At 36.6% G+C, this 15,365-nt stretch overlaps 1 protein-coding gene across 11 annotated transcripts in view; it reads right to left on the reverse strand.

Moving 5' to 3' along the window:
- The window catches only part of ROBO1 (roundabout guidance receptor 1), a 1,151,573-nt gene that overhangs the window by 39,603 nt on the left and 1,096,605 nt on the right, over positions 1-15,365 (reverse strand). For 7 of the 11 annotated variants that reach the window (XM_021932676.2, XM_021932688.2, XM_021932675.2 and 4 more), the window contains 3 exons: positions 11,643-11,669; positions 10,168-10,210; positions 3,760-3,914 (listed from right to left, as the gene is read on the reverse strand). In XM_021932676.2, coding sequence (XP_021788368.1) covers positions 3,760-3,914; positions 10,168-10,210; positions 11,643-11,669 — 225 coding nt within the window. The remainder of the gene's footprint in view (positions 1-3,759; positions 3,915-10,167; positions 10,211-11,642; positions 11,670-15,365) is intronic. The other 4 variants (XM_021932690.2, XM_021932679.2, XM_021932691.2 and 1 more) reach the window with 1 other exon arrangement.

Raw genomic sequence — 15,365 nt, forward strand, 5'->3', positions numbered from 1 at the left:
TTTTAAATTTCTTTCTACGTAGCTTTGTGAGTCATAAGAAAATCATTACGTAAAGTATAAGTGGGCTTAAATAAGATGAAAAAAAGGGCCAAATATCCACATGTGCTTTCCAAAGAAAATTAATAATTGAAAAAAAAAAAGAGGGTACACAGAATTTGCAGAGACTAAATAAATTTGAATTTCTGATAGTGCTGAAGTAAACAACCAATTTAAAATAATTTTCATTTAATAGCTTCATTAATAAGAATTCCACTAAAATAATATATACATGTATATCTTTATGTGCCAACTTTTTATTTCCTAGTCTTTGCTTACTGAATTATTTGAAGCTACTGGTTAGCTGCTGAAGCAACAGACAAAGCATATAAATTGAAAATCCAAAGAGAAAACACTACTCATGGATCAAAGAACTTGAGATTTTGATATATATATATATTTTTGTTGTTCTTGTTATTTTGTTTTGTTTTGTTTTTGAGATGGAGTCTGGCTCTGTGGCCCAGGCTGGAGTGAGCGGCGCCATCTTGGCTCCCTGCAAGCTCCGCCCCCCGGGTTCCCGCCATTCTCCTGCCTCAGCCTCCCGAGGAGCTGGGACCACAGGCGCCGCCACCACGCCCGGCTAATTTTTTGTATTTTTAGTAGAGACGGGGTTTCACCGTGTTTGCCAGGATGGTCTCCATCTCCTGACCTCGTGATCCGCCCGCCTCGGCCTCCCAAAGTGCTGGGATTACAGGCTTGAGCCACCGCGCCCGGCCGCGATTTTGATATTTTATAAAATATTTACATTTAAAAGATACGAGGAACGGGGGTAAAATGATAGTAAATACTACTAAGGAGAATTCTATTAGTTCTTGTCGTAGTCATGTTGGATAATCATTATCCGGAAAACATGCTATATAATCATTTTCTCATGGTTTCATAATGACACCCAAAAAATATAAAATGACAATAATAATAACAAAAGGAATCATAGTAACCTGGGTCATTGAATCAAATAAAGACTAAAATAATACTTAAATATCTAATATCTCATTTCCACTCCAGTTTTCTCTCCATTAAAATATTTGGACAGTAAGTAACTGAATATACATATATAACATATACATTCATATATATATATATATACACCCTGCAGTTGAAAATATTAAAATAGTAGGAAGAACTGAAATCATATTTTTAAATTAAAAGTTTTTAAGGAGAAAAATTAGTTAAATTACAATGGTAAAAATATCATTATTTTATTCATGCTGTCCAAAAGTGGTACCAACTTAAGAAGTCACCTGTAGCACTGGATATGTTAGGTTTTTAACTGGATATGTTAAAAATTATAAATTAACATGCTTGTTACTAAAGATGTAAATGTGAATATAATCTTAAGAAAAATGGGTTAACTTCTCTATCCTACTGAATTCAACTATTCTGCATTTCAACCATGAACCATCAGGGAACAGAAATATTTGATTGATCTGGCCTTTGCGATTTCTAATTTCTAGTTTTGTTTAACAGTGGTTAAGAAATACTATAAAGATCACATGGTTTTTGCATTCTCATTTTGTTTCGCCAACCTATCTATATGTGTGTTATCCAACAGAACCTTGGAGATATTGGACATGGTCTACTCTGCTTTGTCCGATACAGCAGCTACTAGTCACATGTGGCTCCTGAGCACTAGAAATGTAGCTAGTGCAAAAGAGGGACTGAGTTTTAAACTGCCTTTTATTTAATTAAATGTAAACAGCCATCTGTTGCCAATGGCTACCATATTGGACAACACAGCTCTACCTATTAATTTAAATGGGTATTGCCATTTTTTCTCTTCTATGGGTCTCAACCCAGTTTTTCTTTTACTTATGATTACATGCGTATCGATCTGTCCAGACACTCAGCATACGGACCGCTGGAGGGCAGAGACTCGGTCACGCGGCTATGTCACGTCCACAGCCAGTGGAGACTCAGGATTCATTTTAAGGGCAGACATGCAGATTGCTCTATGATTGGTTCTTTATCGTGCTTAACATCTTTACTTAACTCCAACTTCTCCCTTGCCTTTCCTTAATTCCATAGGTTATTTTACTTCTATCATCATAGAGATTCCTTACAATTATTTTACTATTTCCTATATTGCGAATATTGTATTTTTTTGGGGGGGGGGTAAGAAATCTTTGCCAATTTTTATTCCTTTACATCTTGCATAATGTACATCCAATTTTTTACTATTATGTTTTGGCATAAAATTTTAGTCACATATACATCTGACCCAAAAAACAAACAATAGAAAATAAATGTATGCATACACAGCTGCAAAATATATATATGTATGTAAGTGTGTGTGTGTATATATATACACACAATATATACATATATATGTATCTCATGTCCTCAGGATTTGCTAATATACTATAAAATCTGATTTAAAATTCCAGTTAATTTTTATTTAAATTTTTGTATTACTGTTGTATATTATTATTATTATTGTTTTTGCTATTAAAGAATTTGGTTCATTATAACTATGAATTTATTTACCTTTTGATCTATGTTATTCCCAAAATCTCAAAAATGATTAAATATGATTAAAGATTATTTAATTACAATTAAAAATTATATAGCAGGCACAGTAGCTCACCCCTATAATCCTAACACTTTGGGAGGCTGAGGCAGGAGGGTTGCCTGAGTGCAGGAATTTGAGACCAGCCTGAGCAACATAGCAAGACCTGCATCTCTACAAAAATTTTTTTTAATTTGCAAGGCATGGTGGTGCCCTCCTGTGGTCTCAGCTACTTGGGAGGCTGAGGTGAGAGGATTAGTTGAGCCCGGGAGGCTGAGGTTGCAGTGAGTTGTGTTAATGCCACCATACTCCAGCCTGGGTGAGAGAGTGAGATCCTATCTCAAAAAACAACAAACAAACAAACAGGGTAAAATAAATCATAATCACATACATTCTTATCAACATAAATACTTGTGACCAGCCTGGCCAACATGGTAAAACCCTCTCTCTACTAAAATTATAAAAATTAGCTGGGTGTGGTGCTGTGTGACTGTAATCCCAGTTACTTGGGAGGCTGAGGCAGGAGAATCACTTGAACCCAGGAGGCGGAGGTTGCAGTGAGCCGAGATTGCGCCTCTGCACTCTAGCCTGGGCTACAGAGTGAGACTCTGTCAAAAAAAAAATTGTTTTTTAAATACTTTTACGGCTGGGCACGGTGGCTCACGCCTGTATTCCCATCCAGCACTTTGGGAAGCTGAGGTGAATGGATCATGCGAGGCCAGGAGTTTGAGACCAACCTGGGCAACATGGCAAAACCCCATCTCTACTTACAAATATATATACATAAAAATTAGCTGAGCCTGATGGTGCATGCCTGTAGTCCCAGCTACTCGGGAGGCTGAGGCACGAGAATCACTGGAACTCAGGAAGCGGATGCCACTACCCGCCAGCCTGGGTATCAGAGTGAGATTCTGTCTCCAATAAACAAATACATACATACATACTTTCCCATGATTTTATTTTTCCTTATTTGCTATCGATTGTATAATTTATCTTCCCAATTATCTGGGCAAAATATTTTTGGTGGACTTTAGCAAAGTATGGAGGTTAAGGGATGGAGAAAATACTTAAATCAGGCTATTTTGCTAAACGATAGTCAGCACTGGATAAAATATTGGTCAGATTTTATCTTCCCATGTAGGGAGAGGGAAAGAAAACATCTTCTGGCTGGTTCCTTAAAAAGCTTATACAGATCACGCTCTCTCTGCGTCCCTAACCTGGGCGACTGTAGGTAGTCAGGTTGCTGTCGCTGTTTCCATTGCCTGCCGTGCAGCAGTTGATGGAGCAGTCATTGTGATTGTTGCCAGTATTAGGCCACGTGTCTGCCAGCCATGGCTGCGTGGCAGGTTCACTGATGTTGAGAAGTCCAGGCCTAAATAAAAAAATACATAAAAGCAAATGTTATATGAATAGAGAATGATATTTTCTATTGAAAATTCCAATAACTTCCTCATCTTGTTATTCTCACCAATCATCTGATGAACTATGCTGAATGACATTATTAGCCCTTTGATTCTACACTCAAGGCAACTTACCATAAGGTCCTGGGATGCACCTCCATTTACACAGCCATAACTGTACATAGGAAGAGTTACGCATCAGACCTAAAATCTCATATCGTTTGCAACGTTCTACTCTGCCTTTAGTCAGAATGGTTAAAAATCAAACATGGAATATGAAAATATTTTTTAGTCTTTTAGTGGCTTAAAAAAAACGCCCTAATTCAGATAGTTGGCACTTCTTCATTTTGACCCATTAAAAAATTGTGACTCCTTACAACTTCATTAAAAAAATGAAACAAGCCTCTTTACTCAGACGATAGATGCTTCAAATTAAATGCACTGGCGTATTTTTCTCCAAAACCATGCTTCATATCTAATGAGTTTGGGGGCTCTGTGACATTTTACACAGATCTTCATCAATGTTTCAGTGCATAGGTCTGTAAGCTTGTCAACATTTTCTGATGGTGACATTGTAAAATGTCATACATCCCAACATAAGCAAAGGAAAGCTGATGAATTAAATCTGATAAAACAGAGATGCCCACTAAAAAGAATATTAGCGTTCATTTTGGTAGTTTTTGGCAGAAGATGTGATTCTTCTTTTACCGTGCATCGGGAATGCCAAGTACATCAGCGATTATTAATGGGAGCCCTGGACCAACAGAGCCAGGGACTCAAACTGGAGTTCAAGAGTGGCATTCTTCATTTCCTTCTCCAACACTGACTTCATACATACCTCCATTCAGCAAAAGAGGCGATGTCCCACTCACAATAAACAGACTGGCATTACAGATTCTGCAAATATTTTCTTGGTGGTTTTATTTTCTATGTTAAAATGCAATAATTGTGTTTCTTATTTACCTGGGAAGCAAAAATCTGATATTTTACCTTCCATGGTTCTTATTCTAGCACATAATCTACTGAGGAAATTTAGTATGCAAATGATGGTTGAGAAGTAATCCATTCTAAAAAAGGCTATGGATTTATGATTCATTTTTCTATACATATGTGAGTACATATATTTATATAATAAAAACAAATCTTTACCCTTTGCTTATAACGTGTGAGGCATTCTTTTTTTTTTTTTTTTTTTAACATGTATGAACTCATTTAGTCACCACAACAATTTTACAAGGGAGGTACTGTTATCCAAATTTTAAAGATGAGGAAATGGGATGTCTAAGAGATGTGAAGAAGTTTGTGCATGGTTATATAAAGTGAGTGAGTGGCAGAGCTGAAAATCAAACCCTAGCAGGCTGGCCCTAGAGTATACACTCTAATCTAAGATTTTATAAACACATATACGGGAAAGTGCTAACATTTCCCAAAGCTCTGGAATATTCTTCATAAAAGGAAGAGTGGAGAAAGTATTGGAAGTGTAAGCCGTTAAAACTGAGCCAACCTTACTATTAAAATTGTTGATAAATCGTGATTTGAAGAACAGCGTTTCCAAACTGTTGAAATTTTAAACATTTAAATGCAAGTTATAACACAGATATCTGGAGCCTTTGAAATAGATATTGTTACAGAAATTCTGCATCTAGTAATCGTTTGCTTTCCTATTTTTTCTGTGAACTTAAACTATGAATATTATCACTGTAGAAGTTATTAAAAATAAAACTCCATATGTGACACAGCAGAGATGTTACAGGATGTCTGAAGTATGGGTCAAGAGGAAATTTTCCACAGACTGACTTACATGTTTCAAAAGAAACAGACAAATTTTTATGCTGCTCTGATTCCCTCTGAAAAATACTTTCATAGTGAATGCTTTGATATCATCATAGGCTGAGAGCCCTTTTCATATATATGAGTGGTTTCCAACAGGAAGCTGACTTATCGGTTTACATTCAAGTTTTCTGTTTAGACTTGAATTTGGAATGCTAATTATTTAAGGCAGAAGGTGAGCTGTGATTACTGGCCCATAATGAACCTTAAAATGCCATGTATATATCTGAGAGGACTTTGAGGAAGTCAAGGTCATATGTAGCTACTCTAATAAGGGTTCTAAGGTCTTTTTTAAACAATTCTCCAGGCTACCTTTATGTATTTGAGCTTAAGATATGAAGCAGAAAAAATCCACATGGCAGTTATAAGTATTAACATGTTTCTTAAATATTATTATATAGTATTATCACATAATATATTAAGTGGATAGATTTGTGCTATGAAGAAAAAAAGAGGGCAAATGCACTTTAGTAATTATATGGCAATTACCTTCAATTCCTACTCTTCTGTTGATATTCCAATCACTCACCCCAAGAAAGCCTATTCGAGCTGCTAAATCACAAAATCAAACAGTACAGAGTCCAGGAACTGGGGAAATGGTGGAGGAGCCCGGCAGGAAGGCTTGTCAGGCAATAGGCTGTCTCCCCTTCCCACTGGCAGCCTGAATGAGCTCTAAAGCCAAGGGCTAGATCTCAGAACTGCCAATATTTTAAAGAGAAGCAAAGGCTTGAGCTCTATTTCCTCACCTCCCACCAACAGGGAATGTGGTATTGGCATTCTCTACCAAGTTAGCCAGACTTTCCCGCCCCACCCTTCTCAGGTTTTCTCTGCTTTCTTGCCTTCTACTGTGGTTTGGATTAAGTACGTTTTTTGGGACACATTGCCTGGAATGTTTGAGGAAAGGAAAACAAATGAACAGAAACAGCTACTTAATATTTCCATGATCATTTCACTGGATTTTCTCACAATTTCTTTGCCCTTTTGAAGTTGGGAAGGGGTCTCTTTGCTTACCACAATCTTTATTCTCTCTTTTCCAGGAATAGCCACACTTGCAAGGTTCACAATTATAACAGAGTTCTAGATAACCTTCCCCTTTTATTAGAGGAAAAAAATATAGCCTCCAAAACTTCTCTAATGTCACCAAGGACTGAACTCAGGCCTTCTGACATTCATTTATTCAATGGTTCATTCGTTTTTTTCTTACTTATAAGTGACGTCTTTCAAAAATTAATCTTTTGTGTCATTTATCCCATTTATTTATGTAATTCAATAAATTACATTTATTACTTTATTAAAAATCCATTTATCAATAAATAAACCATGTAATATCCATCCTCCAGGAACTCACATTCTCTTGTCAGAGGCAGTCATTATCTACCAGGAGTTGCCAAACATTTTCTTAAGGGACCAGAGAGTAACGTTTTAAGGCTTTCCAAACCGTATTGTTTCTTTGATAACTAGTCAACTCTGTCAATGTGGCTTAAATACAGTCATAGAAAATATGTAAACAAATGAGTCTGGCTGTATTCTTATAAAACTTTATTTACAAAAACAGGTGGCAGGCTGGATTTGGCCCAAGAGACATCATTAGCTGACCTCTGATACAAACAAAAGATAATGGCATCACTTTATGTTAGGTGCTTCATTGAGGTAATTCCACATTAGAGAGTTAATGGAGGGCATAGTAGGTGGAATTCAGTAAACTGAGAAGGGTCGCTGGGTGGGGAGACAGTCCAGACCTATATAATACAGGGGCAGTGCAGTAAGGACACAGAAGAAAATGCCATTTTGGCAAACGGCCGGTGGGGTGATACAGTGGATTGTAGGATCTGGCACATTTTGAGGTGTGAAGTAAGCCTGCAGAGCCCTAGAGCTTGTGGACTTCGCATATTATGGCCAGTTTAGATCTGATATTCTAAACATGGTAGGTCCTGTTGATAATGGGATTGTCTGGAGCTCAGAAACATGATCAATATGCATTTCAAAAGATCATTCTGTCTCCAGTGAGCAAAGGGAATTAGCAGGAAATAGTGCTAATGAAGGTATTATAGATAAAGGTAGGACTCCTGAGAGCTTTTGTCATAGGTTAGGCAAAGGAGAAGTAGGGCTGGAAATGAAACAATATGAGAGTGAAAGGAGTTAACAGACAGCATCAACAAAATGCAGTAATGGATACAGGAGATCCAAGAGGATGGATGGAAGGTTTTTGCTTTGGTGTCATTAACCAAGTGAGGTAGGAGGTCCAGTGAGGGCTCAAGAGAGTCTTAAACACATGAGGGAAACCAGTGCTTAAGGGACAGACACAAGAGAAGTCAGTGTAGGAGTCTGGTTCATTATTCCCGCTCTGATCTCACTGGATCACGAAACACAGACACACAGACACACAGACACACACACTGACACACACACCTGTAAGTGGCTAGGAATGAGGTCCCTTCATAAAGCATCCTTATTGTCCTCATCCTGCTTTATTTTTCCCATAGCATTTATCAACTGCTGATATTATACAGTTGACTTTTTAAAAAAATGTTTATTATTCATCTTGCATCTTCCCCACTACAACCTAAGGTCTAGAAGGGCAGGAATTTTTATCCACTTTGCCTACTGATGCATCCCAAGTAAGTAAACTAGTGCCTGTCACATAGTAAGTGTTCAATATATTGCATGAATAAATAATTTTAACATTTTGTATATAACTGACATTTTGAGCATTGACTCTGAAATCTTTACTGAACTGTTGCCTCCGTAATATCCCAACATGGTTTAGCATTTCATTTAGGAAAATGATCATTTCTACTTAGTATTTGAAATAAATCAGCTTCACTGCCAGGGATTCTATGTTTAAATTTAAAAAGCTATGTTTGTTTTGTGATATAGTGAGCTTTCCAAAGAGACAGCTCAGGAACTTTGTAATCTTCCCATCCTGCCACAGCAACTAGCATTTGCTACCTATGCGTTCCTGCCATCGCTTCCCATGTGCTGGTTTGCTCTACCCAGGTTGTAAATTCTTTTAGAGTAGGAACCAGGCTTGTACTTCTGTAAGTGCCTGTGTCTGTGATACTTGTGTACACATGCCCACGCACAGAGGCTAGTGAAGAACATATCAAAGATGCACAAGAAGCACTTTCACATGCTTTGATTAATGAGGAGGCTGAAATGTACACATGTAATGAAGTGGTTATAAAATCAGGTATTCCAGATTCACCCATGAGAAAATGTTCTCATGCCAGAGGCTCTTTCATAATGTCTGGGCTGTGATTTAGATGGAATTCCCCTGGATGCACAAACATGCCCTGCTTTAATTCCTGAATCGAGTGGATTTATTCCTTATGAAAACCTTCCTAGCTTTGGGTCTGTCACTGGCTGGCTTTGTTTCACAGGTATGAGAACAGGAAGTTAGCAATACCCAGGAAAGAAAAGATTAGTACTTGTCGCCAAATTTGTACAGCACTGGCTAAAGGTGGTCAACCTTTATTTTTTTAAACCACTTCTTAAATTCAGTCATTTTCTGATCTGATGGTATGTTCCTTTAATTCAGGAATAATATCTTACTCATTTCTAGCTTTCCAGTAGCAGCCATGTTACACAGCTGTACAAAGAAGGGAATTTAGTAAGTTCACTGAATTTGAATTATAAGATGGTTTTGGTGGAAGATTTCTTTTTTTACACCATAAGCTAGATGTTACTGTTTTGGAGAAAAAAGAAAACATATTATTGTGAAAAATTCTGAAGCTTGGCTCATCACATAACTTATACCTTATTTCAGCCCCTTGAAGCTGGTTGTCACATCAATTTGTGATTTCTCCGTGAATATATTAAAGTTCACTGAATAATAATTACTTTAAAAATCATAAATATAAGATTGAGATTCATTTTAATTAGAGGAGGGAAAACGTTCTTTGTTAACAAGCTACCCAGACTTCCTCTTTTATTTCAACACATTTTCCTGCAAATGGAGATGTGAACTATGTTGAATTCATAACAAGAACAAACAAACATAACCTACAACTTATGAGCAATTGCTGTGTTCAGCAGGTTTTTCAAATGAACACTTTTTCTTTGATGGTATTTGTTAACTAGCTATATTTGTTCATCTTCATAAATGCCACAGCTTAGTCACTTTAACACCTTTTAATCATTTGCTAAATCAGCGTCTCTTTCTCGGTTAAAGTGCGCTCTCTGGTGGTCACTGATTAAGATGCAACTACCCCAATCAACTACATTGTGTGTAAACAGCTTGGTTCACCAGCATAGCTAAATGGAGCCTTTCTCAAGGAACTAAATACATTTCACCTTTAAGTTAGACTTTTTAAGCAGAGAAAGTGGTGTCGTTGAGGAAGATGAAGAAATATTTGGAATTCCCTGTAGGATCTACAAAACAAGCAAGATAATTACCTCCCTCCACTGCTGACAGCTTCGCCTCCTCTCTGGTAAGTTACTAGAATGTTACGGAAAAAAGGAACAATTAATAGACATATTTATATATCAAAAGCTATTACATTCGTGAGCATCTTTCTAAAATGGAATTCCTTCTGTCTTCCTACATAGAAGCATTGCAAAAATCATCACACGATGTAACAGATTTCTGATTCAACTAGTGACATTTCTTTTAACTATTGTATAGAATTATATATACATATCATATATCTAATTATATATATAATTAGATATCTATATATCACTCTTATTTTCTTCATGTTCCAATAAGGTGGAGAATCAAGAAAAAGCAAAACATCAGTACATTCTTATTAAATATAACTATTACACATCTGTACATTAGCATTCCCATGGATTTCCATTTTGAATTGATTATTGGAGCACATAATTTCATGATTTTATATAAGTGTAAACTTAAACTCAGAAAAAAAAACCTACTAATTTTCCCAGAAATATGAGTACCAGTAAGTCAAAGATAAATGTTAAAATAAAGCTTTCCACACACAAAGATGTATGCCAAGTTGTGACTATTAATTCATGTGACCTATTTTTTATTGTGGCTTGTGCAAATTATTTCTTATTATATTTTCATCAGACATGTATAGATAATCAAAATATATTATAATGCTCTTGAAAGCATTCTCGGCGTAATAAATTTGGGGTGGAAAATTTTAACCATAACAACAACAAAAAAAGATTTGCACATAGTTAGGCTAAGTGGTTAAGAAGATTAGCTTTTCTGTAAATAGAGACACATTTTCTAAGAAGAAATGTGTTTTTAAAGCTGCCAAATTCCGCTACTTAGAAGAACTCCAAACTGGAAGTCTGTTATAGAGAGATAACTTCTCCCAGTGATGACAATAACTGGATTAAAACTGAGAGGGCGTCACTACAGGTACATCTTTTCCTGGAGGTGATGTGACAGAAGAGGACCCATTTTGAATAGAACGGAATATTAGGATTCTGACTTAGGGAAAATGAAAAGTTTCATCTTTCACATGTGCTGGGTATTTTGATTACCTTTAACAATATTGATTCTGGGGACAGAGAAATACAAGGGAGAGAAATTTTTGTTGGAAAACTCGAAAGCTTAAGTTGAAAAATGCACTGCCAAGTCTGAAATAGTCAATAAGATCATTAGCATGTTAAATCATGCTGAAGGTAGACAGAGTGCGTCTACTTAATGAAACACATGCAAACAAGGCTAAGATCCAGTGTGGAATTGTGAATACATCATTGCATCAAATGGAAGAAAAGCAACACCAACCGTGTCTACTTTAAACACATGCCTGGTGTGAGTAAATCAAGTATGATATGCACTTTAAGTTCTTACCCCCAACTTACTGCAGAAAATGAAATAAAAACAGAAACACAATAGTAGAACACATGCCAGACTAACAATGGAAAGGAGGAGGGTAAGTGCAAATATATACCTGTTGGTGTGAAGGTAAAAGACGGGACTGAAAATCAAAACAAAATATAAACCAGTTATTAAGCTGAAGAGAGAAAGGGAACATATCACATTAGTATAAATCAAGCAGACAGCTGAACATAAAACAAATGTAAATAACTAAGCCAGCAGTTCTGACACTCTGATCTATGAATAAAACCAACTCTGAGGTTAAAAAAAGAAGCTTGTCTCTACAGGTACCATTTTGAAGTGTCTGACATTCTAGTACGTTCAGGAAGGGAATTCTGCTAGGTTAGCCTGCAAATGACCCTGCATTTAGTAACACAGATTTAGCTCACGGCTTTCGTACAAACAAGAATCCTCCACTATTAATCATCTCCAAACACAGGATGATGGATTCTTAAACAAGTATTATCAGAGTCTTGCTGGACCTTATCTAGAAATCTGAAAGTAAATGCTTATTAAAGTGAACTACTAGATACACTTATGTACTCAACATTGAGAGAAAAAAAGAGGGAAAGAAGGAAAAGAAGGAAAGGCAAGGAAAGGGGAAGAAAAAACAAACACAACGAAAGGAAAGGAAAGCAAAGAAAAAGATGAACTGAATAAAAGAGAACCATAAAATTTAACTGTTTCGCTGAGCGGAAATGCCTGACGTCTTATCACATAAATGACATTTCTTATCATCATAAAAATTTGTGAATGGACAGAAAAAACTGGAATTTTAAATTCTAATTTCTTTGAGTTTACTTTTAGAAGCTTCCTAGAAGTAGACTGGGCATTCTTTTAATACCACAGTAGAAGCTAAACAATAGAACAGTAACACCCTTCTGAAAACCGTCACTCTCTCTGCAGTTATAAATCTTAATCTAATCAATAATGCCTGAAATTGAACTGCAGACCTCAAAAGTAGCAGCCATTCCTCCCCCACTTTTCCTATCTTCTCCCATTCCTGGGGGGTTGGATAACGGCAGAGCAATTTCCATGTCATTTCATAGAGGGAGGAGATTGACTTAGTTCCAATCTCTTCATGTTAAATTAAAGTAAACGCTGCTCTGGTTAAAAAAAAAAAAAAAAAAAAAAGCAAGGAAATACATGTTATTCCCTTTAAGATTAAAGTTTCTTTAAAATAATCTTTAGTACAAACAAACTAGAATATTGATTACTTATCATGTATCAAAACGCTGCCAGAATTATATTTTCTATTTCACATTAGGACATCTCCAGGAAATTTACTGTAAAATCGGAGCACTTGGGGTTGCAAACTGAAAGGCTATAGCATCCTCTACAATTGCCAGTTCTTACCCAGACACTTTATCTCTGAGCATACTAGAAAGAACAAAAGCAAAAACGTCAGTGCTGCATCCCCAATTTATACCCTGGCCTTCGTTTGCAGCACAGCAATCCCCGTTTTAAGAATCCTATTGTATTTTTTTTTCAGTCAGGTCTTTTCAGAGTCAGTGTAATTTAGCTACATTCAAAAATTCAGAGCCATAGTAACAAGTCTTCATATAAAAAAAAAAAAAAATGAAAGGTGCATTTGAAACTAAAGCTATTCAAGCAAGAATGGAGTGCCTGAACATTAATTTGCAATCACAAGGACACTGGGAAAATATGAAAGGTCCTTGTCATTACTTCTCCTAGCTAACTGCTAACCCCACTTTGAGGAACTGAAGAAGAGATGAAAAGGAGGTCAATCTAAATGAAATTTTCACTGCTAGCACACCAAATAGCAACTTAATTTTCAAAGCTTCCAATAATATAATAAACTCTCTGTGTCCCTAAGTGATGCAGGTGCACTCTGTGAATGCATGTGGCAGGGGGTACCCAGCCAACTGGCAGATGTCACACCGATAACTAAACGTAAGGGGGAAATGTTAAATAGACTACTATTCCCCCAAAGTTACACTCTGGCTTGATGTTTTACAGGTCAATGGGCTCTTTTACAATTTTTATTCTTTAAAATATTTCACTTTCTTTTTTCTTAAAATTACTGGCATTGACTTTGGCATAGAAAATTTAAGATCTCAAAATGCACTTAAAAAATTGCATAGAAACAAAATTATGAAAAAGTGCCAACAGGACAAAGTGAAGAAAGCAGAATCAAATGCTCATCAAATTACATTTGTAATTATGTTCTATGATTTCTGCTTAAACACAAGCTAAGTTGAAAGGACAATGGTATTAGTTTAATGGCTTTTGCACAAAGAGGACACAGGCATTTCTCGGCATGCTCAAAGTACGTTAGTAAAGAAAGAGAAACATTTCAGTAGGAAGGAGAGCTGCATGTCACATTTCTAGAGTTCAAGACAACGTACAGCATTAAATTAGTATCATCACGTAGCTATGGCACCTCATAAGAAACCCAGGATTCCACCGACTGGCTATTTGCAAAACAGAGTTGATGATGGAGGTCTTTTGATGATGAATTCAAGAGACTCCACATCTATATGTTAATTAGTCACCCTTTTCCTCATTCAAATCAGCTTTCCAAACATCTTCTACCCCTAACACCCTACCCCTTCCCCGCTCCACCACACAAAGACACCCAAAAAACCGCTTGTCTACCATTATTTTTAGTCAAAGGTTTTATATGGTAACATGTGCCTGACATTCTTCTACTTTGTATACAAAATGAGCGCCAGTTCTCTTTTCAGTAACCTCCAAGCCCTCATTTTCCATTTCACAGGCGGGAATATTGACATACTGCTTCATCCCTAGATAGGACACATATCTGAAAAAAACATATTTAAGGATGATAATGCTAAAGCAAATGTATGTACATGAAGAGACTGCTGCTGAGCCACAGGCAGGTGGCAAGGAGATTTAGTTTTATATATTAGTGACGCATTTGTGCTGACTCTTGCTGAGTCCCCTTGTGACGGAGAACACAAATATTTTAGATGGGTGTCCCGTACTGTTTTATCTATGCGTAGGGACATTCAAGTTCTAGCTAACATGAAAAATTCTGACTTTGTCATGTAATTGGTCAGGGAAACAATCTGGCCAACATGTGTAAGAAATGTTCACTTATGTAGAAACTTGGGGGGGAAAGTTGGTGATGGTAGAAGACTTTTTTTTTAATTGGAAATCCTCTTTAAATTTGCTTGGCAGCAAAGGAAAGCTGTTGCATGAGACTGAAGGATGGGCCCTCTCATTTGTATAATCTGCCACTTAGTCAGTACAATTCTGAGAGCAAGAATGGTGTACTAGAAGTGATCTTGTTGGACTAATGACATAAACTCGGTGTCCCTGAAAACTGCGACTTACAACCATCTAACCTAACCTACAGCCAAGATCTGAGGCTCAGAATTGATGAAGATATCAAAGGGGCAGCGAGCATTGTCTGTCTGACACTGTTAACAATTTCCTTTGAGAATACAAAACACAAAAGTATCAGCAGGCTTCGGAGTTTAAGGATAAGTAGCAAAAGTATCTGTGAAAATCTTGGCATATTTGGGTCATCTTTAAAATTGTAAATATTAATAGTGGCCACGTAAGCTGTCTTTTTTAAAACTGCAAACATATTTGTAACAAAATCACCATCACTAAGTAACAGCATACACATATTCCATTTCGCAACTTTACAATAATAAAAATGGACTAACCCTCTTCTCTCCGTAAGCAACAGTCCATCACTCAGTCACGCCTTCCATATTCACCAAGAAAGGAGTATTTTATACATAATCAAATGGCAGTATTTTCTATTTTGCTTCACAGAGGGTAATGGTGTCTCCTCTGAAAC

Source organism: Papio anubis, chromosome 2, assembly GCF_008728515.1.
Source record: "Papio anubis isolate 15944 chromosome 2, Panubis1.0, whole genome shotgun sequence".
Lineage (NCBI taxonomy): Eukaryota > Metazoa > Chordata > Mammalia > Primates > Cercopithecidae > Papio > Papio anubis.